This window comes from Sminthopsis crassicaudata, chromosome 5 (assembly GCF_048593235.1).
Source record: "Sminthopsis crassicaudata isolate SCR6 chromosome 5, ASM4859323v1, whole genome shotgun sequence".
In the NCBI taxonomy this organism is placed as follows: domain Eukaryota; kingdom Metazoa; phylum Chordata; class Mammalia; order Dasyuromorphia; family Dasyuridae; genus Sminthopsis; species Sminthopsis crassicaudata.
In genome coordinates this window covers 41,769,759-41,793,532 of record NC_133621.1, presented here as the reverse complement: position 1 = coordinate 41,793,532, position 23,774 = coordinate 41,769,759, and the positions used below count along the sequence as shown (strand labels likewise).

General features: G+C 38.8%; 2 protein-coding genes across 7 annotated transcripts in view; one reads left to right on the top strand and one right to left on the bottom strand.

Annotated features, from left to right (window-relative positions):
- Positions 1–2,847, top strand: part of ULK4 (unc-51 like kinase 4) — a 624,778-nt gene extending 621,931 nt beyond the window's left edge. For all 3 annotated transcript variants that reach the window (XM_074272175.1, XM_074272174.1, XM_074272171.1), the window contains exon 37: positions 2,473–2,847. In XM_074272175.1, the coding sequence (XP_074128276.1) occupies positions 2,473–2,539 (67 nt within the window). In that variant the 3' untranslated portion in view covers positions 2,540–2,847. The remainder of the gene's footprint in view (positions 1–2,472) is intronic.
- Positions 2,848–4,376: 1,529 nt separating this feature from the next.
- Positions 4,377–23,774, bottom strand: part of CTNNB1 (catenin beta 1) — a 36,069-nt gene continuing 16,671 nt past the window's right edge. The window contains exons 2-17 of one of the 4 annotated variants that reach the window (XM_074272178.1): positions 14,726–14,786; positions 14,480–14,615; positions 14,031–14,258; positions 13,581–13,834; positions 13,174–13,412; positions 12,876–13,077; positions 12,015–12,159; positions 11,008–11,111; positions 10,582–10,920; positions 9,716–9,874; positions 7,696–7,815; positions 7,444–7,594; positions 7,239–7,360; positions 6,707–6,767; positions 5,416–5,636; positions 4,377–5,154 (exon numbers count right to left, since the gene is read on the bottom strand). In XM_074272178.1, the coding sequence (XP_074128279.1) occupies positions 5,428–5,636; positions 6,707–6,767; positions 7,239–7,360; positions 7,444–7,594; positions 7,696–7,815; positions 9,716–9,874; positions 10,582–10,920; positions 11,008–11,111; positions 12,015–12,159; positions 12,876–13,077; positions 13,174–13,412; positions 13,581–13,834; positions 14,031–14,250 (2,325 nt within the window). In that variant the 5' untranslated portion in view covers positions 14,251–14,258; positions 14,480–14,615; positions 14,726–14,786 and the 3' untranslated portion in view covers positions 4,377–5,154; positions 5,416–5,427. The remainder of the gene's footprint in view (positions 5,155–5,415; positions 5,637–6,706; positions 6,768–7,238; positions 7,361–7,443; positions 7,595–7,695; positions 7,816–9,715; positions 9,875–10,581; positions 10,921–11,007; positions 11,112–12,014; positions 12,160–12,875; positions 13,078–13,173; positions 13,413–13,580; positions 13,835–14,030; positions 14,259–14,479; positions 14,616–14,725; positions 14,787–23,774) is intronic. The other 3 variants (XM_074272179.1, XM_074272176.1, XM_074272177.1) reach the window with 3 other exon arrangements.

The following is a 23,774-nucleotide window of genomic DNA, read 5'->3' as shown; positions in this document are numbered from 1 at the left end:
GCTCCAGGCCCAGCGTGGGCCGCTACAACACTGAAATGGTCTTTCAGAAGCCAAGACTCAATGTCCTTGCTCCTTCGGCATCCGCTGGCCCCGGGTTCTGGTGACAGATGGGGTCCTTCCAGACCCTGCAGAGCTCCACCCTGGCCCTGAACAACCGAGGCACGTTAGAGAGTCCTGTTCTCTGTGATCTTGTTCCTCGTGGGCCGGGGTCGGTGGTGGAGCATCCAGTACTTAACTGGGCTCTGGAACTCTGTAGAAAGCTCACTCCGGCTCCCGGCCCGAACTCGTCAGCGGCTTCTGAGCCCGTCCTTTACTTGCCACAAAATATCAGGCCTGGGACGGTGGGGGTCAGATCAGCAAACCCTGCCCATGACTGCAGAACTCCCAGCCCCCGGCCCCACTCCCCCTCTAACATCCGCCTCCTAGACCTTTACAACCGCGACCCAAGCCGTGTCCCCAAGTTCTGTGGTGATTGAGCCAGTTCCCAAGGCTCAAAAGTCTCCAGAGCCACAGGGTGTGTCTTTAAGTTAAGCTGTGGGGGTGACTCCCAGCGCAGACCACTTACCGTGGGCCACTGGGCCCCCTGGGCTCGGCGCCAGGAGAGTCCAAGCACTGCTAGACGCTGTGAGCCAGTCCAAACTGGGGCTGCTTTTTCTGCCCTGAACAATGAAGGCCCGAGTCTGCTCTCTAGACCTGCGGAATTCACAGTCCTCTAACACCTGTCTCAGTAGCCGGCGCTGAGGGTGCAGGCCAGACTGGGGAGAAGGGAGATGAGTCTGAAGGAGACAAAGTGGGGATTGTACGTTAAGGAAGTTTATTGAAAACCCTGGATTCTCTTATAAATGCACTTTTTCTTAAAATAAATAGGACAGTATCATGGAAATATTTTTATTGTAGCAGGAGAGCAGGTAACACAAACCACTTTGCAGACGAAAGAAAATGTGTTGAGAGCAAACACTCTGTGCCAGGCACACGGACAGAACGTGGGTCTGTTTCCTTACAAGTGAAATGAGGGTTCTGGACTGGAGAGAGCGAGCCTCCTCTTCAGTAAGCGTTTGGAGAGGGGATGAAAGCTGTTCCCTGGATGGAGGGGAAGTGTCGGCTCCCCTCCCCCCCACACTCACATGATGGTATAAGGGTCCCAGAGCCCTTTCCATCCGTCTCTTAGTTTGGTTGGGTGAGCCCCGTCCTCCTGAGGGAGAGTCCTGCATGCCCAGCAGGATGAGCCAAGGGCAGGGTGAGACCAGAAAGCAGAGGGGGGGCGGAAGGAGAGAGGAGGCTCTCTGGGCTCACTGCGAAAGGGCCACTTTTGTGGAAGTGCCACCCAAGGGAGAACTGGGGATGTGCGGGCTAAAATGGAATGACTGCATTTAAAATCAAAGAGGAGAGTTAGTTGTTTTTTCAAATTAAGGGAAGAGGCAGGCGAAGATAAATCCTGGAGGTTCGCGAATGCTGGCTAAGGGGGTGATTTTACCAAAAGACACTGCTTGTCTCCCCTCAGTCAGCATTTGTGGGGTTTTTGAGTATGGCCATGATTGAGTGAAAGCAGTTGATAAGAGAACAGAGGGAAGCCTGGAGTAACAACATCCCAGAAAACCGGGGGACTTGCTATAATGTTCCTATCCCCCCTCGTGTCTTTTTGAGGGTTCTAGATGAAGACCCCCACCCCGTGGCTGCATAGGCAGCACCCACTACCCAAATGCTGTCCCCAGGGGGCTCCCAGGCCTTCCTGCTCCAGGCTCCCTAACCAAATACGTCTCCTTTAACTGTGAGCCATGTTCAAATGCATTCCTGCCGTCTCTCAGGAACTTTGATAAGTGGAACAAGAATGCCAGCTGCCTTTTCTTCTGCCGTCCTGTCCCCCGAGGAGCCGGACCCCCATGCCGTGGGGCCCGTCTGGTGCACTGTGCTAGCAGTGCTATTTCTGACCAGCCGGGGTGCCCCCGACTAATTTTACACTTCCACAGTTACTGCCATTTGATCTTCCTCCTTTCTTTGATAACAGTTGTCAAGGCACGGGTTTGAATCTGTTTCAAACAATGTGCTCAAATAACCAAGTTTCCATTTTAAGCTGCTAATCTCAAATCAACACCTCCAGAGGCCCCAGACTGAGGGGCTCGGCCTCCAGCAAATGGGGCGCTTAGGGAGGTGCCTTTGGTTTGGATTTCACAAAAGCTGAGCTGGGGCAGGAGACCTTCGGGCAGACCCCGGCCAAGGTTCCATGGGCCCTTCCATTCCAGTAGGAGCCTAGACATCCATCAGGCAACCTCAGAGCACTTGGCAGGCGGGAGTGCAGCAAGGAGCAATAATGGCTTCTCGCATCCCGGCAAGACATCCGCTCTCAGAGAAGATTTGAGCTGGGTTATCATGGGAAGCCCTTGGGCTGGCCAGCTAGCCCCCCAAGACTTAGCCATGGTGGGACAGCTAATGGGGAACGGGCCTAACCAGTCTCTTTGGGTTTTCCCTCCACAGCCCCTATAACAACAGCGTTGTTTCCTTGGCTAAAGAAATCCTCGAAATAGTCAGACGCCAAAAATGAAGGCAACCAGGAAGATTGTCCAGCAGCGCCAGCCCTTGGGTCTGGAGGACGAGGACCCAGCCCTCTGATCGCCAGCTGCATTTCCCGGAACCTGGTTCCAGTGGTCAGTTCCAGCACTAGTGGCCCACAGCCATCTCTTTGCCTCTGGGCCATCACAGATGGATCCAGAAATTATTCTGCTCATTTTTAAGGGAACGTGCCATCAAATATAGTCACCCTCTGAGGACCACTTGGCATTGTTTGCCCCATGAAACATGAGCAAATAAAGAGTCGGGTTGGCAATAATAGCCTCCCCCTCCCCCCTGGCACAGCGTCTGAGATCTTCCTTCCTTCTCTGGGGACAGGGGCCAAGGCAGGGTCGGGCCTCTGGAGCTGACTCCAAATCTTCCTCCTCCTTTCACCCGCCTGCCTGGTTGTTCTTTCTAGGATAAACAAATTTGAGGAATCCTGGGGAGTGCGGAGTTAGACACAGCTAAATGGGAGGGGGGGAGGGTAGAGAAGAGAAGAGCTGGCCCAAAGGGAGACCTGACTGCCAATGTCAGGTCTGCCAGCTTTGTCCGTCCTGGAACACACGCTTAAGTACATTTCTGCACACACACACCAAGATTTGTGGGGGTGAGGGGGAAGTGGGGTGAAAATGCCCCACACCCATGATCTTAACCCAAGACACTGAAATTATCTAAACAGCTAGATAATAATAACAACTAAAGTTTGTGAACCAGAAACATTTCCAGCATGGAATCAATCGGCTGGAGTCTTTCCTGAGCTAGCTAGCATCCCGTCTCCTTTATTCCATAATGAGGCACGTAAGTAGGCCTTTTGTGGAGGAACCCAGATAGCTAGGACATTATAAATTTGAAGTTGTTATTTACATATGATTTATTTTGAGAATCTTCTTTAATTTGAACCACAGCCATTTTTGTGATATAACAAGAGTTTTAACAGTCTATTACTGTCACCTTGGGCAAGTCACTTCCTTAAGTTAATTTGTTCCTTTTATAAAAGGGGGATATTATTTGCAACAATCTGGAGGTTTATTGTGCAGGTGATTTACTCAAACCTTAAAGCATTACATAAAATGTGAGTTATTCAAGCTATTTTTATCACTATGACCCTCTGTTTTATAAAAGTAAAATCCCCACGACTAGCATTTCATTCTCTTGATTTATTGAATAAATGAGTGCTATTTTGGATAGCTAGTAAATTATATAATTAGTGGTTTTATCAAAAAGAAAATGATTAGTCTATAAGTTAGTTATGTATATTTAAAAAGTCATGTTGCCAAAAATCCAAGGCTAGTTTCTGAGTTCTGCTGGCCATCCATGGCCCTCAAATAAAGTAGGTGTAGTCCAGTAGCCAAGTTCTAACTATTACAGCTGTTGTCAACAGAATGATGTCATGTGATTAAAAAAAAAAACCAAACAAACACCCTAGCTTTTTAGCTCTATATGACCATCTCATTCTTGTAGTGCTGTGCACATTTGCCCAGGCATCTAAATACAGGGAAGTTCATGCCATTTGGGTGAGCTTAGACAAAATTATTGGGTTATGTTGGCAGACTGACTTAAATATCTGGCACAATACCACAAAAGATAAGAGGCTAAAAAGTAGTGTTACACCCTAATCAATAATAGCACTAACTTAATTAACTATTCTTCTTTTGGAGGGAGAAAAGAAAGATGCAGTGGAGGCTTGCATAGTCAACCCTTTTGCCTTCACTCTTGCCAAAGGGCAAACTTATCACTCATCACAGCATTCAGACAGGCGAAAAAACTGAGGCAAAAAAAAAAAAAAAAAAAAAAAAATTCCTCTAAAGAAATAAGGTGACACAGCAGAATGAATTAAAAGTTTTCTTTAATTCTGAACCATTAATATAACTGCATTTTGTCTTGGAAGCATCTGTATCACAGCAGGTTACAACAACTTTGGGATAAAAGGCAACTGGTAAACTGTCCAATACAAGATTTCAAATAACAGTTCTTACTGGCCCCTACCCAGACATATCCCAGATAAAATTTTTGATCAAAAACATGAAATAGATCCACCTGCTTATTTTAAGCATATTAAAAAGGAAACTAATCGGACCATTTCTATTTGTCTATTTTATACAAAAAGGCTACACAATGTTACACTTTAGTCAGAATACAATTAGAGCGATTATGAATTAGTTAGTGTTCTACACCATTACTCGATCCTTAAAAATCAGAAATTGCTGTAGCAGTATCACTATAACTTAACACTACGAGACTTAAAAAACTAACAGTTACTGCCCCCAAAAAAAAAGAAAAAAGGAAAAGCTACTGTCAAAGCAAGCAAAGTCAGTACCATTACAGAGATTAAAAAAAATAATTTTAACAAGCAAGGCTAGGGTTTGATAAATTCCATCTCGTGATCCATTCTTGTGCATCTTCATTTCTTGAGTCACTCCCAAAATCCATTGGTATTGTTACTCCTCGACCAAAAAGGACCAAAACAAAAAGCTTACTTCAAGTGTTCCCATAGGAAACTCAGCGTGGTTAGTGTGTCAGGCACTTTCTGAGATGCCAGCCCACCCCTCGAGCCCTCTCAGCAACTCTACAGGCCAAGCACAATGCAAGCTCACTCAGACAAGACAGCTGTGTAGAAAGAGAGAGGCTGCTATTAATGTTTAAAACAGCAAATGTCACCCATGAGAGTCCACTGCAAAATGCTGTAGTACAAGACACTGAAGGACCATGTAATGACCAGAAAACTGAGAACACTCAAAGACATGCCCTTCAAGATACTTTGCTACTGCAGCAGTCACAAATACACTGACATCACTCCCTCCCTACAAACTGAATCCACACAGAGGGGTCTGTAGGGACAGTATTTCACCCAAATGTATAACTTCTTACCTAAAGGATGATTTACAGGTCAGTATCGAACCAAGCCAACTGATTACTGTCACCTGGAGGCAACCCATCCATAAGGTCCTGGGCATGTCCCAGATCTGGAAGCCCATCAACTGGGTAATCAGCACCTGGGTGGTGGCCACCCATTTCATGTTCCATCATAGGGTCCATACCCAAGGCATCTTGGCCATAGCCACCAGAGTGGAAAGAACGATAGCTAGGATCTAAGAAAGCAACAAACAACATTCATGCTCAGATTAAGGATATCCAAAGGCAGCAGATTATCACTATTTATGAGCCTTCTAGTTGTTTGTAGCTCAGCTAAGTTAACACTGTAGTGACTGATTTTTAGCAGTTGTTTCAATGTTCTGAATGGGACAGTCTTGTAATGTGGCTGTATCCCAAGTGCCCAGACATGTTCTGCGCAACAACTTGATTTTCAAAATAGGTGGTGGGGAAGGAAAGGGACAGAGAACCAATTATGGCATACTGGAAAGAATTTTCACCTTCTTCCTGGGGGGGAATCCCTAAAGGTTACTGAAAACTTGGTTTGTTCTACAGAATTCCAGATAAATATTTGTGCCATATATTGAGCTGTTTCCCTCTCTGAGAGAGGGGGAATTTTCATACGTCATTCTATCCCCCAAAACAACATACAGAAACCTTATTAAAATCTTATCTTTAAATCCTTTTATTCCTCTTTGAAATACAGAATACATTTAACCTGACAAACTCTTGACTGAATTAACTTGATATTAAAACTTTTAGAAATAAAGAAGGAAAAGATTGGCAATTTAACCTCTTAAAATGTCAACTTGATTCCCTCTCCACTAATAACCTATAGTGGAAGTAGTTTTTTAGAAAAAGGAAAATCAAGGTCAATTAATACCAAGAACATATTGAATCATCTAGAACACACCTGAGCACTGTAGGCATATTTTTTTCTATTTCTCCCTTCCCAATGTGCTTAAAGGGGCACAATGCTGTAAGGCTTTGACTTGTTTATATGGTCATTGTACTTACTACTAAGAGTGGACAGAATAGTAATACTGTGCTGCCAAAACATTAAGCAAAAATCTGTTCTCTCACTCTAAGTAGCTAGCTCAGAGACAAACAAAACTAGAAAGATTTCATCATCACCCAACTCTAAAAATTTAAATGTAATTTAATTATCAGACACATTGTGGGATGGGGGGTGGGGGAGAGTTTTAATTATTTTAAATAGTTCTTTTGGATTAAGGATCAGGAATTTAACTTGATTTGAAATTTGTCAAGTAATATAAGACACACATACCATCCGGACGATAACCAAGGGGTTCTCCTTGGGCACCGATATCAAGTCCAAGATCAGCAGTCTAAAGGAAAAGGCAGCAACAAAAAAGACAAAAAACAAAAAAACCATCTCTTACTACATGCCAAATAAATCACTTCAACTAGAAAAAGTCACTGCCCTAGTGAATTTCAAGTTTTCAGTAGCACTGTAACACTCCCATCTCTATGTAATGGTTCTGAAGAGGCTGACTGTTAAAAATCTGGGTATTAGCATTTTTCAAAACAGGTTTCTGAACCATAGAAGTCTTTCAAACCAGTTTCTTTAAGAACTACAGCAAAACAAACAGAGGTTAATGAATAAATAAAAACAAGGTTGGGAAGTTGGGGGAGTCGGGCAACAATGGGCTGTTTTGGCATTCAAAGCCGCCCCACCTGGCATACGTGGCCCTCCTCGCCCCAGCGGTCTTTGCTCTCCCTAACCTCACTACACTACCACTTCTGCGCCTGCAGAAACAGGGACTGTTTGGTGTCTGAGGGCACCAGGGCCACACTACCTCATTCCAAGTCATTGGTTCGGTCCTGAAGAGTGAGCTGGTCAGCTCGACAGAAAGACGTTTCTTGTAGTCCTGGGGCTTGTCCTCAGACATCCGGAACAGCACGGCAGCGGCGTACGTAGCTGGGGAGAAGAGCAGAACTTCCCTCAGGACCCGGCCAGCTCCCAGAGAAGCTCTGGGCCCACTCACCTGTGCCCACACTCACCCACGCCCTCGTTCCTCGAATGCAGTAACTCCGTCAGGGGAGCCGTGGCTCCCTCGGCCTCAATGGCCTCGGCGGCCTCCTTGTCCTGGGCCAGCTCACAGAGCACCCCGGCAGCCACTCTCTGGATGTTCTCAATAGGAGAATACAGCAACTGGGGGGAGGGAGAGAAGCACGGCACTTCAACATCTGCCCCTGACCAGGGCATGGCCCCCACACATCCCTCATAAAGGGGCCCAGGGCCATGAGACCTACCTGCACAAACAGCGGAATGGTGTTCAGGCCTCTGATTACGATCCGGTTGTGGACATCTCGCGCCAGGATGTGAAGGGCACCAGTGCAGCCCTCCACAATCTCCTCCATACGCACTCCCTCCTACGGAAGAAGGCAGAGTTCAAGGGGGGCTGCTCACTAACTGCTCACCAAGAACTTGCCCTCAAAGGTTCCCCTCAAAGGAAAAGGAGCCAAGTCTTAGGCATCTCTCCTAATTCAGCAGACTACCTCAGATACTAACCAAAAGACAAGGCCATTGTATTGCAACATTCTGCACATTTTCAAAAATTATTCACTCCTCTTAGAAGCTGGCTTTGCCAAAAAGAGAATGATGAGCATCGTGTACGGACTGACAAACCATAGAAAGCAGAGGAAAACACCCATGCATATCTTATGAACAATATAATCCTTTCTCAAACTTGTTTCAATTGTTCCTAACCTTCTACCCCCTCCACACATTTTGGGATGCTCCACATTACATTGGAAAAATTAAATATGTCAATAGCATACATTCATTATGACTAAATTTGCCTAGATGACTGAAAACACTTATTCTGAGTTTGTTATCAAACTTGTGCAATGTTCTGATTGAGTTTATCAATGGAGAAGAGGTCCCAAAACTCTGGAATGATTTATGTCATTAGGAATCTATTTCTGCTTTTTTAACTTTTTAGTAGCATCTATAACAAAGGCTTTCAGTAGCTAAGTCATTGGGAATCTCTTTTCCCCCACTCACATACCCAAACCCTTCAGTAGAGACCAAAAGGTCAAAAGGGACTATTTAGGACCCCAGAATCCTACCTAGATCTACAACTGAAAGAGATTTTGGAATCCATCTAAACTTAATTTGCAAGGAAGATATACAACATGCCCATGGTGATCCTGGCACTAAAAGCATCAAGAGACACAAATACTGAATCCAGGTATATATATACTCTATACTACAGATGAAATGACAAAATTGAAGTAAAACATAACATTCTAGCAAAATGTCATCTAAATTAAGAACTTGCAATGTATTTCCCCTAAAGTCTTTCCTAAAACTGCATTTTTGTTTTCAGATAAAACTTAGTCAAGAAGCAGATTTATAAATCCTTTTTAGGAGGAAAAAAAAAAAAAAATCAAGGTTCTTGATGGAATTTGGAAGTTCAATCTTGGAATTAAAGAAATTAGAGGCCTATTTAGAAAGGCCCATCTGAGAGGGATGGAAGGAGAACTCAGACTTGACAGCAAAGGACTAGTTATATAGAATAGAGACCACTATGGTTGCTCATCTAGTTAATTTTTCCCACTTGCTTATTATTGACTCAAATCATACTGATTTTCAAAAATGTTCTTCCATGAAAATTATTTAGGATTTTTCATGGCCCCAAGATGGAAAATGTCTTTCAAATGGCAGATGTTTCTAAAAGACAATAGCCTGTGGAAGCCTAGAGAATGAAAAATGCAGGATAAAATTATCTTAATTTATATTCAACTATGTAAGAATGACCTATGACCTTTGGCCTTCTTATTCTACTTAACATTCAGGCCACTTTATTACTAATTTGTTTCTTCTTTGGAAAGAGTAATATATTCTTACTCAACAGTCTTCCTTAAGTAGATTAAAAAAAAAGAAAGAAAAGCCAATCATTAAAGAAGACTCTGAACACAGTACTTCCCACTAAGATCTAAGACTCAGAGCTAAAAATAGCTTTGTCTAACCCCTTTAATTTAACTTACTTCCCTAAGGTCACACAAGTTAATAGCAAGAAAGGATTTGAACCCAAGCTCTTAGACTTCAAATTCAGCATTCTTCCCATTTTCCCCCAAAAGCCACCCTATTAGTAGTAAAAGTGACATGTGACTGCACAAGGATTTTTTGCTTTTAAAAAACTATAAGTAGTATGGAGTTTATTAGTTTACCTGGAATTTTATTCTTTGTTTTAATCAAATGTTTAAGCATCTTTTTTATCTTTTTTTGGGGGGGGAGGGGGAAGAAGATGGTTTAAAGTTTACAAACCACAAACTGTTGTTGTGTTCCACCCATTGAAGTACGGCGCTGGGTGTCCTGATGTGCTCTCACCAACAACTGAACTAACCGGGGAATTGCACCTTGCTCACGTAAAGGTGCGTGATTCGCTGGGCAAAGGGCAAGATTTCGGATGAGACCAACAGTAGCCTGCAAAAAAAGGAGATTAAAGAACTAATGAACAAATTAAACTTTGTATGGTTACCCTTAAGTTCCCTACCACCTCCAAGATCTAGAACCAGTAAAAAATAAAAAATAAAAAATCTACAATTACTCAACAAGTACAGGTTTAAAAACAACAACCTAAACCCCCAATCTAAGAAATGTCTAATATTCAAGGTATCTTTGAGGTCTAACAAGATCAGTCACCCTGACTAGCTTATACTAGAAATTATGAAGAATTAAGTTCTTACACCTGTAAGAGTCAAACACTGCAAAGAGCACTTTTTAAAAGGCTTTATTCTTCACAACTAGCCTGTGAGGTAGGTAATAAAAGTCTTATCACCAATTTATTGACAAGGAGACCAAAGCTCAGGGTAAATAAGTAAACTCGTCCTTGGCCACATCACTAGCAAGAGGTGCTTCCAGCCAACACATCTCCTACTAGACAAGCTTTTCACAGTTCACACAACATTGTTACCCAGTTCTCATAGCCCTAAAATGAAGTAGGCAGAAGAGGTTAAATCATAAATGACAAAAAAGGCTCAGGGTTGGACAGTATAGCCAAGACTGGAAATGAGAGCTTGGGATAACCTAGTATACCACTATATGCCATTCTATCACTTACATTTCAACTGATCAACACAATAAGCGTTTTCTCTGTGAGAAGCACCAGCCGATATGTTCTGATCATTTACCTTTATCAGTGGCCAATGTGATGGCGGATGTAAGAGCTTAACCACCACTGGGAGTCCATAATGGAGGCGGACAGCGTTCTGTGCCATCTCAGCCTCCTGGTGTCTGCTGGTCAAATGACGAAGTGCACAGATGGCAGGTTCAGTGATATCCTCTCTATCACCGGCACGAAGAACAGTGCGGACAAGGGCTTCAATTCCACCAACTTGGCACACCATCATCTTGTTCTTATAGTTATTGCAGGTAAGGTTAGAAAGGATGCCAGCAGCACAGGTGACAACATTTATATCATCTGAGCCTAAAAGCTGAACCAGAGTCCCTAGAAGACCTTCCATTCCTTCCTATGGGGGGGAAAAAAAAATGGAGACACTTAAAGTCTTTATCAATCAAAAAGCTACAACTCTATTGCTCTCTAACAAGGAAATTACCTGCTTAGTTGCAGCATCTGAAAGATTCCTAAGAGTCCAGAGACAATTCTGTACGAGACGCTGACTTGGATCTGTAAGGTGAAGTCCTAACGCTTGCATCCCACCTTGAAAATAAAAATAAATTTGCTGACTTTCAAAAGTTTACTATTTTCCCTGCTGAATGTTAGTAGAGGACTTGAGTGACTAAACTACCAGTCTTCCTTTGAGCAAATTATACCCCTCCCAAAGTCTCCTAACACCATCTCCTCTCAAGAGAAATGGCTTATCTCTTCTCAACTCCTTTTTTTGGGGGGAGAATCATTTCTTCATTTAACGTCTATTGTCTTGTCTCTTTGCTAAAATACTTTTCTCCAGTGAGTGGCTCACTGTCTGGCTTCTTGTATATTTCTGAAAATACTCAAAAGTTTTCAATATCTTATTTGAGAGCAAGAATGAAGATCATCAGATCCAATAAAACAATAACTTTAGAACAAAAGAATGCTGTCAGATTCAACCTTTCTGGATAATAATTTGGAATTATGCAAATAAAGTCATTAAACTATCGATGTTCTTGTACCTGCAAACTAAGGAACGTCCAAATATACTGTGATATTACGATTTAGCATTATGTGAGAGAAAAGATGAATATGAGAAGACTTGTATGAAGTAATAAAGGTAGAACCTCAAGAATAAAACCAGCAACGATTATAGTTATGTAAATGATAATCCTAAAAAGCAACCAAATTGAGGAATCATAATGAACAACATCCATCCTGGAAAACAAATAAGGAAAACAGTCCCCTCTCAAGTAGAGGTGGTTGGGGATGTCAGGGTACATACTGTCAGATGTGGGTACTGATAAACAACTGTGTCAATTGATTTGGCTTAAATGGTTTGCTTTGTTATAAGCAAGAATTCAAAGAGGAAGCGTTTAAGGGAAAACATAAAAAGCAAATCAACAATAACAGTTGTCTAAAACAACAGTGCAGAAAATTCTGCCCAGATTATGTTGGCTACAACATACTTACCAGCTTCCACAATAGCCGGTTTGTTACTAGAGCAGACTGACAACACTTTCAGTACTCTACTTGTGGTCCATAGGAGTTTTTCATAAGTATAAGTCCTCATTATATTTACCAGAGCCTGGGGCCCACCACTAGCCAAAATGATCAGCTAGAAAAACAAATACATAGTTTTAATTGAAGAAGACTACTAAGTATATGAAAACTTAAGTTCAACTGTGATCATATAGAAAGCTGAAAACTATCTTGTGACTTATCTAAATAAGGGCCCTGTCTTTTTTTTCATGTCTTTTTTCTAACCGCTACTAAATCAATTGCTTCTGACATTTTATTTTCTCCACATCACACAACAGTAAGCCATTTTATCCAGAATATACTATAACACTAACTTTTTTCTTTTATCAGGATTCATTAAGAGGGAAGAAAAATCAAACCATATTTTCTTACACACACACACACACACACACACACACACACACACACACACACACACACACACACACTACAAGAACAACATCCTCCAGGTCATACCCACTACTCAAAACAGTTTAAAAGAGGTATCATCAACCAAAAATATGCCTAGATCTAGAGGTGAAAAAATGTATTAGATACGATTGATTTTTCTGTGAAGTACGGGAGAAGTAATGGTGATCAATGGTACTTTGGGGCATATTAAGACAAATACAATAAACACAAAGGCAAGTATGTAGGTACTGATATGCTTTCCTAAGACTTTCAGTCTTCCATCATATCAACAAATTCTATCAAGTATGATTTGCTCGGTTCCTATCTAGCCTAGGGACTTTTATCTTCTTATCCCCACAGCCTACACTTCCCCATATGAAGCATTAACCAAGTCAAACTTACTTTGCTTTCCTGATTGCCATAAGCCAAAATCTGAAGACAGTCTGTTGTGATAGCCAAGAACTTAACATTTGTTTTATTGAGCAAAGCAACCATTTTCTGCAGTCCACCAGCAAGACGCACTGCCATTTTGGCTCCTTCTTGATGTAATAAAAGATTGTGGAGAGTTGTGATAGCATAAAACAACACAGAGTCCACTGGGGAGCTGAGAAGAAAACAAAATCTATCAGTATTCTTAGATCAACCACTCTCTAGTTCTTTCCCTCTCCATTCACAAGAATTTGCTCCCAGGTTGCCTTACCCAAGCATTTTCACAAGGGCAGGAATGCCCCCAGACTTAAAGATAGCCAATAAGCCTTCACGGTGATGGGAAAGATTGTGCAGTGTTCCAGCAGTACAACGTGCTGTTTCTACATCATTTGTGTTTTGCATGGTGCGCACAATAGCAGACACCATCTGAGGAGAGCGCATTATGGCGTGTCTGGAGGCTTCTTTCTTAGATAGTTGGTGAACCATAACTGCAGCCTTATTAACTACCACCTATAACAGAACATAAAAAAAATACTGCTTTGTTCCTCAAATACTTTGACAAGCAGCAAACTTTAGAACAAATCACCTGATTCTTGAGCATAGTGAGTTAATCTCAGAATTTACATTGTTCCCTGTTTTCTTTTCATAACAGCCTAGAAGGGAAACATCCACCCTTACCTGATCCTCATCATTCAGCAATTTAGTCAATTCAGGAATTGCACGAGTGGCCAGCTCAGCATCATCCTGGTAATTGATCAAATTCACCACAGCGTGCTTTAGCATCTGGGAAGGTTCAGCCAAACGCTGAACATTAGTTGGGTGAGCTGCATCAAACTGAGTGGATGGGATCTGCATGCCCTCATCCAAGGTTTCAGGGAACATGGCAGCTCGAACTCTCTGTGCTCTGGTCATGGCGTACTGTCCATCAATATCTGGAAAAGTCAAGTCAAAACTCACTATTCACTGCTGAAAATTCTACCTGATCAATTAAGATGAAGTTCAAGTCACAACCAAAAAGAATCTCCTTTTCCTCACTCCAAAATTTAAAAATCACTGAAATTGTTACACCCTCCACCTTTAACTGAACAAGCCCCACTCCATTCACTAAACACCTTGTGCTTTACTTACCAGCTACCTGTTCCTGTGTGAAAGACTGAGAAAATCCCTGTTCCCATTCATATAAGACTTGGGTGGTATCTACATCTTCCTCCTCAGGATTTCCTTTGCCACTCAGGGAGGGAGCTGTTGTTGTGGCACCAGAATGGATTCCAGAATCAAGGTAAGACTGTTGCTGCCAGTGGCTAACAGCTGCTTTTCTATCTGGCTCCATCGCCATGTCTAATTCCATCAAGTCAGCTGGAAGAAATAAAATAGTAAAAAATATTACAACCACTTAAATGCTTTGTTACAAATACAGAAAATATTTGTGATATGGCCCATTGAAAAAAAAAAATTTTTTTTTTTTTTCAGAAATAAAAGTCTGATCTGAAAGACAGCCAAGGAAAATAGAGTAATAGCCAGGATCAGCTCAGTGATGACGTGTTAAGTCCTTGGGGGACCACCTAACAGTTACTCACTGAATCAATGGAAGAATGGCACTGCATCCAGGCTCCAGAAGCAGTCATCCAGACTGTATTCCTGCTGGTGGCTTGTTTGTTTGCTATTTCACCAAGCCATTAGTACTGGTCAGCAGAAAATGGAGCAAAAGGCAGCCTGACAAGTAAGCAGGGAGAGAGGAAAGCAAGGGGATCTGAGCCAGACTGGGTTAGTGGCAACAAAGCAGAGCCCCAAATAGAGAGATTGAAGAAATTTATGATACAAACCTTGAGTGGCCATTGTCCTTGTGGTCTTTTCAGAACAGTGGTCTATTTTACGTCACAGACCCTAAAAAGTTAATTAAGTGCCATTAGAAATGTTTTCCAAAAGCAATTATGGTATAAAATTTCAACTGAAATTTTATAAAGTAATAAATCAGTAATTATTTGTAAGTAATTATAAGCAATAACAATCCCTTTAATCCCTTCACAAAAAATGCTCATAAAACTAACCTAAACTGTCCCTTTATTTTATCAGATCTTCATTCAAACAACATGCACTTCTCAACTCCCTAGGATACTTAGGAATCCCTATTCTAGGTACTAAGAGAACAGTGACAAAAAACAAATTTAAAAAATAACAGTTCTGCCCTCAAGGAACTTCATGATCTATGGGGAAGGAGGAGTGCAAAGGAAGGTAAATTTCATGACTCTCACCAGGAGTTGACATTTTTCCATTAGCTAATTTCCTTTCCTAATTCACTATAATATAAATTGATCGTTAAGTAACTGGGATCCAATGTGGCACACTGGAAAGAGCACTGCACTCAAGGATCACAGGGTTGAGATCAATGCCCAATTTGGCTTATTGCATGCTTCTAAACAACCATGGAGATGGGGGTGGGGTGGAGGTCATTAAATTCCCTTCCTACTCTAGACCTTCTGGACCCTTAACCAAAGTGGATACTGACACCCACAAATCTAGTTCAGCAAATAACAATTATATCAGATGAGAAATACATATACACACCCCACCATGTTAAAACCTGTACTGAAAGTTGATGTTATGAAACCATTCAACTATGCTTATTTTATCATAAATCACAAGACAGGAACCATGCATAAAACTACTTCTACCCACAGTGGACAATGTTAATAGTGATTTGTCAAATTAATACATGGGAACTCAAAATAGTTATCTAGCGTTTACATTGTTACTAGCTTGGTTCCTTTTCCCAGACATCAAACTTTTTGCTGTCTTGTTTTCTGTGCAACATGAAGTTGTACAATTTGCTTAATGAAGTTTTCTATTCCCTTTTCTAGGTGAAAATATATACCAAAGAAACCAACTTTTTAAACATTTAAATCAATTTTAGTTTGGCTTAAAAAAACAAAAACAAACAAAAAAAAAAACACCTTCCTGTTTGTTAAGAAACTTAAGCAGAATCAGCAAGTTAAAATTATTGCTAATTCAGAGAAAGGTTAATTGTGAAGGTACATGAACACAGCTGGAGAAGTTAAAACCCTTTTGACTACTTAGTTTTCACACTAAAGTTAGTTACTTCTAAACCATTTTTTCCCCTTCATTCACAACTTCCGGTTCCAAAACTTCCTATATAAATTTACTCAATGGCAAATTATAATCAAGCATGGCTAATAAAATTCAAAAATAAGTCTTATAAAGAACTACTCTCAAAGCCAGATTCACTGCTTAATCATAGAGATTTTATAGTCCCATCTTTATATTGTTGAAAAAAGGCATAAAACATTAGGCACAATATTTAATAGGTATAAAACATTTAGTAATGTTTCAACAGCAACTTTGAAAAAAATGTATTGCTATTATGTGAACATGAAATATATTCCCATACACCAAGCATTCTAAACTTCCCAACCCTTTAGAAACAAGTAAACAAAAAAATGCCCACTAGAGTGGTTTCAACAAATGTCACTCTCCCATTTATAAGTTCAATGACTGTTAGTTACCATTTATTTATTCTATCTAATAAAGGGGAATCTCTAAATTGCTATCCTATTTTAAATTTTAAAATAAATGTATTTCAACCTAAACAGGTTAACATATCATCATTGAAAAAAATTTCAAACTCAAACTTAGCATTTGGTTTTTAATTTATCCATCACTTTCCTCTCAGTCATCACGTTGAAGAGACCTACTAGAGCATTTACATCCCCCATCCCTACATCCAGGTATATATTTTTACCATCAACAATCGGCACAGTGGCTGAATATGTTGTAGGCGCTTAATAAATGCTTGTTGATTTGACATTTGCAAAGCATTTGCAATTAGCTTTACAAGAATCACATCAGGTAGATCCCTATAGGTATTACCTCTTTTGCAAATGAGGAAACAGATTTGGAGAAATAATCCATTATTTCTTTGCTCAGTTAGATACTGGGGTGAAATCTAAATTCAAGTGTTCCTTGAATCCTGCCCATTAATACAAATTCTCTTTGGATATTTTTGTCTGTATTTCTAATTTGGCTTTTAGTCAACTATCTTTGAATACAGATAAGTTTACCATGCTAAGATGCCAAAGAAAATCTGAGAAATTTCCAACTGGTTAACATTTTCTCTTATCTATACCCAATCCTGCACTGGTTTTCTTTATTCTCCTGATTTTCTATCATTTAATAACTTTATTCCAAATCAGTGGGGAACATTTCCTTTTTCTCTCTTGGACTGCCATGGATTACTTAACCCAAGATCTGAATTCAATTCTCCACAAAAATGTCTGATAAGAGGATCAGGGCATCATGCTGAAAATAGAATGTACTTCACAGTATTTCCCTGTGAATAGATTCCCACGAAAATATTATTTAAATGCAAAGGAGTTCTTAGTCATATTGTCCATATAAATCATCTTTAGCAATCTAGACTATTTCAAAACCACACCACTTTATTTCTATATTATACACTAACAATTCAACTATTTCCATATTTCTGCTTAGAAAAACCATTAAGTCAGTACTAAGTTAAGCAGTGTTTAAATAAGAGGGACATGAGATGACAATGAGTATGTAATCACATATATTGTCATTGTCAGTTATGTGCTGTTTAGTTTTTTTGACCTGTTTTGTTGTTTTTGTTTTTTATTATAAGGGATGGCTTATTGGCTAGCAGAAAGAACAAATGTTTCATGGATAATGAATCAAAACAAAAGCTAAAAACAAAATATATCAATATGATCTTAAAATTAACTGCAAGGCTCAGATTAAGAATCAGAAGATGACAATTTGGTAATTATTAATAAGTTATAGAAAAACTATAAAATGCATCTATACACCTTCATATAAAACCCTATTCTAGAAATATTACATGCTACTGTTTCATCATGACATTTGTAATAGAGCAATGCTTCAAACAAAATGGTGTTCTCATTGCTTTAGGGATGTTTTTCCAAATATCTTTTGGAAGGGCTTATTAATAAAATAAAAAGCCAACCATTCCAACAAATTCAAAAAATCAATAACAACAGTCATCACCTAAAACTATTAGATTACAAATAAAAAATATAAGTATAGAGCATAATAAGTGAGGGATCTGGGCAAGATTCATCTCTATGCTCACAGACCTAATTTTACAGAATTAGACATTGTGACCCAAAAAGATGAAGTGATTTGTTCACTGTCTTGTATTTACTTAGCAGCAACAATAGTAGATTAATGTAATGAAATGCTTATTAACTACATATAAGGGATACAAAATATACCTTTATATATGAATATATATAAATATGAATATGATATGAATCAAATCAATCAGCAAGTATTTACTAGTGTTCATCATATGCCAGGCATTGTTTATGTAAAGATAAAAATTAAAGTCTATGCCCTTAGGAAACCTATATTCTTTAACAACAGGTTTTTAACCTAAGTTACTTTGATAATTGTATTTCAATAATAGTTTCCTTTGCCATCCTATATATTTTATGTATTTTAAAATGTTATAAGGGATCTTTAAAAGATTTCCAAAAGGATTCAAAACACACCCATACAGTAGAACCTCTACTATAGAGCAATACAAAGATACATTTATATACATACAAAGTAAGAAGGTAATGGAGGGTTGGAAAGAAAGATGTTGTGAGTTGAGGAATAACTAGCTGCTAGGGAAATGAGGGAAGGCCTTACCTAAGAGCCAGCCTTTGAGTTGAGCTTTTAAGAAAAATATAGATTTCAAGCAGCATATGTGCAAAGAAAGTACCTTCTAGGAAATTCAAAGACACTAACTTGTTGAGGAATAGGAAGAAGGTCACTTTGGGGGGATGTTAGGAGCATAGGAACAACACTGGAAAGATAGGATAGAGCTATATTGTAAAGAGTTTTAAATGCCAAAAGAGTTTTGATTCTAGAGAACTATTGAAATTCAGTCAATCATGATGAAACATAGTTAGACCTATGCTTTACCAACTATCCCTTTAGGAGCTATGTGGAGGAGTAGGCAATGGGAAAGACCTGAAGCAGGGAGACCAATTAGGAGGTTACTACAAGTATCCAGACAAGAGATGATGAAAGGATGGTAGTGATGTTGTGGAAGAACAGAAATAGAGACACTCTAGTAAATTATTGGTTATGTAGGGAGAGTGAGGAATTCAGGATGCATACCCAAACTGTGAACTTAATAACTAGAAGGATGGTAGTGTTCTTGATATAAGGCTTTTGTTTTGTTTTATTGGGAGAGATGAGCTCTAGTCTAAACATGAGTTGGAGAAGCTTCAGAAACATTCAGTTCAAAACACCAAAAGACAGCTGGTGGTAAAAGATTGCAATTCAGTGAGAAACTAGAACTGGATATACAGATATTGGAGTTCTCTGTCAAGAGAGTATTTGAACCCATTGAGATTTGATGAGGTCACTAAAATAGGATATATATATATAAAAAGGAGAATATTTTGTACAGAGCCCTTGAATATATTTATTACAAGGCATCAATGACATGTAATACAGCAAGTAAAATACACAGAATTACAAAAGGAAACTATTAAAATACAATTATCATTTTTAAAAGTCCATAGACCCCCAAACCTCTTTAAATACAAATGCTGGAGCAAAAAGCAGCATTCAGAGGGTTTTCTCTCATTACACATAATAATATATTATTTGCAACATTATTAATTATAATATAAGGGGAAGCTAGGTGTGCAGTGGCTAGAGCACCAGCCCTAAAGTCAGGAGGACCCAAGTTCAAATTTAACCACAGACACTTAACTCTTCCTAGCTTCATGACCCTGGGCAAGTCACTTAACCGCACTTGCCTCAGCAAAATAATGATTATGTAATAATTATTACAAATATATTAATAAGAACTTAAACCACCTATTCTCAAATTCTGTGTTTCCCAAGTTAAGAAGTTATGGGGAGGAAAAAAGGGGAAGGAATAGAACAACACAAATATACATTTCTCACCATTATTGAAAGATGCCTCTAGTTTCACCGATGACTGATTATATTGTGTAGGACAGAAAATTCCTAACATTAAGTTGTTATTTTCTTATACTTTAACTATTTACTAGTCAGTGTGTGTGGAGAGACAAGATTAGCTCTTGAGGCAACTTGTTAATTATTAAAGCAACTTGATTTTTGTTGAGAATTCTGCAAATCCATTTTTAACATTCCAAACTATCTTTACATGTCTAACTTCTAGAATGAATTTTTACACTGACTCCTCCCAATAGTTCTCTAAAATTGTTACTGATTGTAAGGAGCCCATAGTCAATAAAATACTAAAAGTCAGACCATAGATAATGTTAATTGGATTAACTGCAATTAATTATACCAATTTTACCTGCTTCTTGTTTTAATCTTTCGTATAAAGAGCAAAGGGATGGAAAAATGTCACTTTATCATATCTCTTCTATTCTAAGTCACAAATCTACCTTAAAAAGAAGCAAGTAATATGGCAAAGGAAAAGAACAATAAACTTAGAACAGTATGGGGAAAATAAGCACTGCCATTTACTGTACATCAATTTTACTACCTATAAATTATATTACCAATCTCATGGGATTATCGAGAGCTAAACAATCTACGTGAAAAGTGCTGTCAGTTTAATATGACATTATTATTGACATATCATCATCCCAATATTCAGAGGACCCTTAAGATGGGATTCCAACTCTGATTCTCCTGATTCCATGTGCATATATGCCTGACCCTAAGTAATGGTAGTGGTGATGAGGAGGGAGACAGTGAAAGAAAAAGATCAAACAAAAGGACCAAGATTCAAGATGTCTCTGCTCTCTTGACCTTTATAATTGAAGGCTTTAATGGTGCCCTTTCAAATATTCAGGTTATGAATTCTTAAACCTAGCATTTATAAACTTGTTTTTTTTAATGTTTCGATAACTATATGATAATAGCTGACATTTATATAGTGCCTATTACCTGCTAAGCACTTTATAATTACCATCTCATTTGGTCCTCACAACTCTGCAAGTATCCTCATTTTGCAGAAAAGGAAATGGAGGCAAACAGGTTAAGCTTAGGGACACACAGTCAATGTCTGAGTACACATCTGAACTTAGGGTTTCCTAAATCCATTACTCTACTTACAATACCCCTAACTGCCTCTAAATTCCAATTTCTTTAATAATCATATATATTTTATTTCATGTATCCAAAAATATTATTCTGAAAGCAGGTTCATAGACTTCACCAGAATTTGTAAAGTTCTTAATACATCATATTCCAGTTTGCTGAAATTAGAATGAATTAAAATGTTGCATTCCTTGTATGCAAATTATAAATCATAATTTAACTAAATCAAGTTCTAGATTCCTGGTTTCCACTCAAACATAAAAGTTGGGACCAAAAAAAAAAAAAAAAGACACAGAGTATGAAGTAAAAAGGTTGATGTAAATTCCAGATTTCTGGTTTCCATTCAAAAGTAAAAATTTGTGACCAATATAAAAAAGGAAAAAAAAGTATTAAACTATTTCCCTGAAATGTAAATGACCCTAAATATGAGGTGTTTGAAATCCTTTCCAGGATCTTTCAGTGGTTCTTTTTAAGCCATTTTCAGAAGTCTCATTTTCTGACAAAGATCTAAACTAATGGTGATTGACCATGTTTTAGTTCTGAATGCCTTAACAATTACTTTAATCATGCAAGAAATTTAAATGCTCTACCTTTCCAAAAAGTTGATTTTAAAAATTGGCCAAAAGGCAATTCTGATTAGTGCTACATAATATATTTTCAAGTAGAATGCAAGCATTAGATTTTAGATCTGATTCTGATTATTGCCTAAAAAGGTGAGAGAAGAAACTTCCTAATAATTACTAATTATTTCATGAGTAATAATACTACATAGGGATAAATCTGTCTTTAGAATTCAAACCTAATTATCCCTTATTCCTTTATAACATAAAACCCCACAATCAATTCTGTTTTTATCTCATGGGATTATCAAATTGGTCAGAACTCGACTGGAGGAAGAATTGGTCAGGCCAGCAATTGAAAGATATTTTATGGTATGAAAAAAGAAAAATATCAATGTTTGGAGAACAGGGAAAGAGAGGACAGCAGAAACAAGGCTGGAAGAATAAAAGTACTAGCCAGAGCTACAAAACTAGAAAGAGAGAAGCAGGGATAAGAGTAAGATGAGAACAAATTAAGTAAAGCTGGAGCTGCCTAGAGCAATTTGGAGACCTTGTTTGGGCTCAAGTAAATTCCTTCTATTATGGAAGGGTTTAATAATAGTTTGATACTTGATGGCATTACTGTAAAATGATGTACCTATAAGGAAAACCTGTATATCACATCAATGAAATAATAGTAAAGCTGTTGCTGCCACCAACTCTTTCCACATTACTGCTGATAATCCAGCAAAACTTCAATTTTGCCTCTAATTGATAACAACTTATTTGTAGTATGTGTAGGCTGAGCTATGGAAATAGTATCCAATATCATGACACTGTGGAATTTAATTACAATTCAATATTATGCCCAGGTATAAGACACAGTAATGGGCTGTGAGAGCAAAACAAAACAGAACCAGACTATTTTCTCTCAAAAAGTTTATATTATCATGGTGGTAGATTAACATGCGGGACTTGGAGCCAAAAAGCAAAAATGACATGCTCAGGTATGTCCTTTGGTTTTTTTGCTGAGACAATTGGGATTAAGTGACTTGTCCAGAGTCACACAGCTAGGAAGTGTAAGTGTCTGAGACCAAATTTGAACTCAGGTCCTCCTGCCTTCAGGACTGGTGCTCTATCCACTGCGCCACCTAGCTGCCCCTAGGCATGTGTCTTATTAAGATTATTTTAGTAACTATTGAAGTAGAGGAGAGGAGAGAGAATGGAAGTCTATAAAAGTAAAGAAATAGAAATCCCTGAGGTGGAAACAGTTAAATGGTCAGTTAAAAGTGGCAAATGATCAGAGCTGGATGTTCCCTTTGGTCACTAGAGTATTAAGAAGAATTTAGAAGGTAACATTTCTTTAAATATAGTTCGTATTTTAGACTCTCCCCTCATTCTAACTGGCCTGCCCTTTTAACTAAATTCAGTGAGATTTTACTTTAGTTTTTAATTCTTGTATACTATAAACTTATCATGTGGTGAACTAGCCATCTAGGGAACGAGAAAATATGTCTTTGTCCTTGGGAATCCAAAACCAAAAATGAAATGGGAGCTCAAGGAGTTTATATTTTATCCAAAGAACAATGTGTACAAACAGGCACAATCTGGTACAGGTATTGCACTCCGAACTGAGGAGAAAGAAAGCAAGAAGGATGCAATTGGGAACTGCAATTCTTTTAACTCTTCCAAGCTGTTCCACGACAGAAAAAGCTCATGTAAAGCAAATGTTCTGCTGAATAAAGGTTACAAATCTTGAAAAAAATAAATAAATAAATAAAAATAAAAATAAAAACTGAAGATGAAGCAAAAGTCAAGAAAAACAAGGAAAAGCAACATAATATTCACAAGTAAGATGTGATACTATTTCCAAAGTGATCATTAAAACCATGAAGAAGTGAAATTAAAAGTACTATTTAGGAAATGTGAATAAAAAACAAAGTTAGGCTGTTCATGTAGAAAAAAGCAAAAGATAACAGATGCAAAGTCTGAATGCTGGCTCTGAAGAAGAGTACCAGTGAAAAAAGAACAAGAGGAAGATATCCTGCATAGTGGAAGGAGTATATTTTCAAAAAACATATATATAAAAAAATCTGATTAGACTGCAAGATTTTTGTTCATTCTGTAACTTAATTTTCATTTGATTCATTTTGTTCTATTAAAGTGGAATGTTACATATACATATATTATTGCATCATGTAAATCATAAATGATTCAAGATTCAATTTAAAATCTTTTT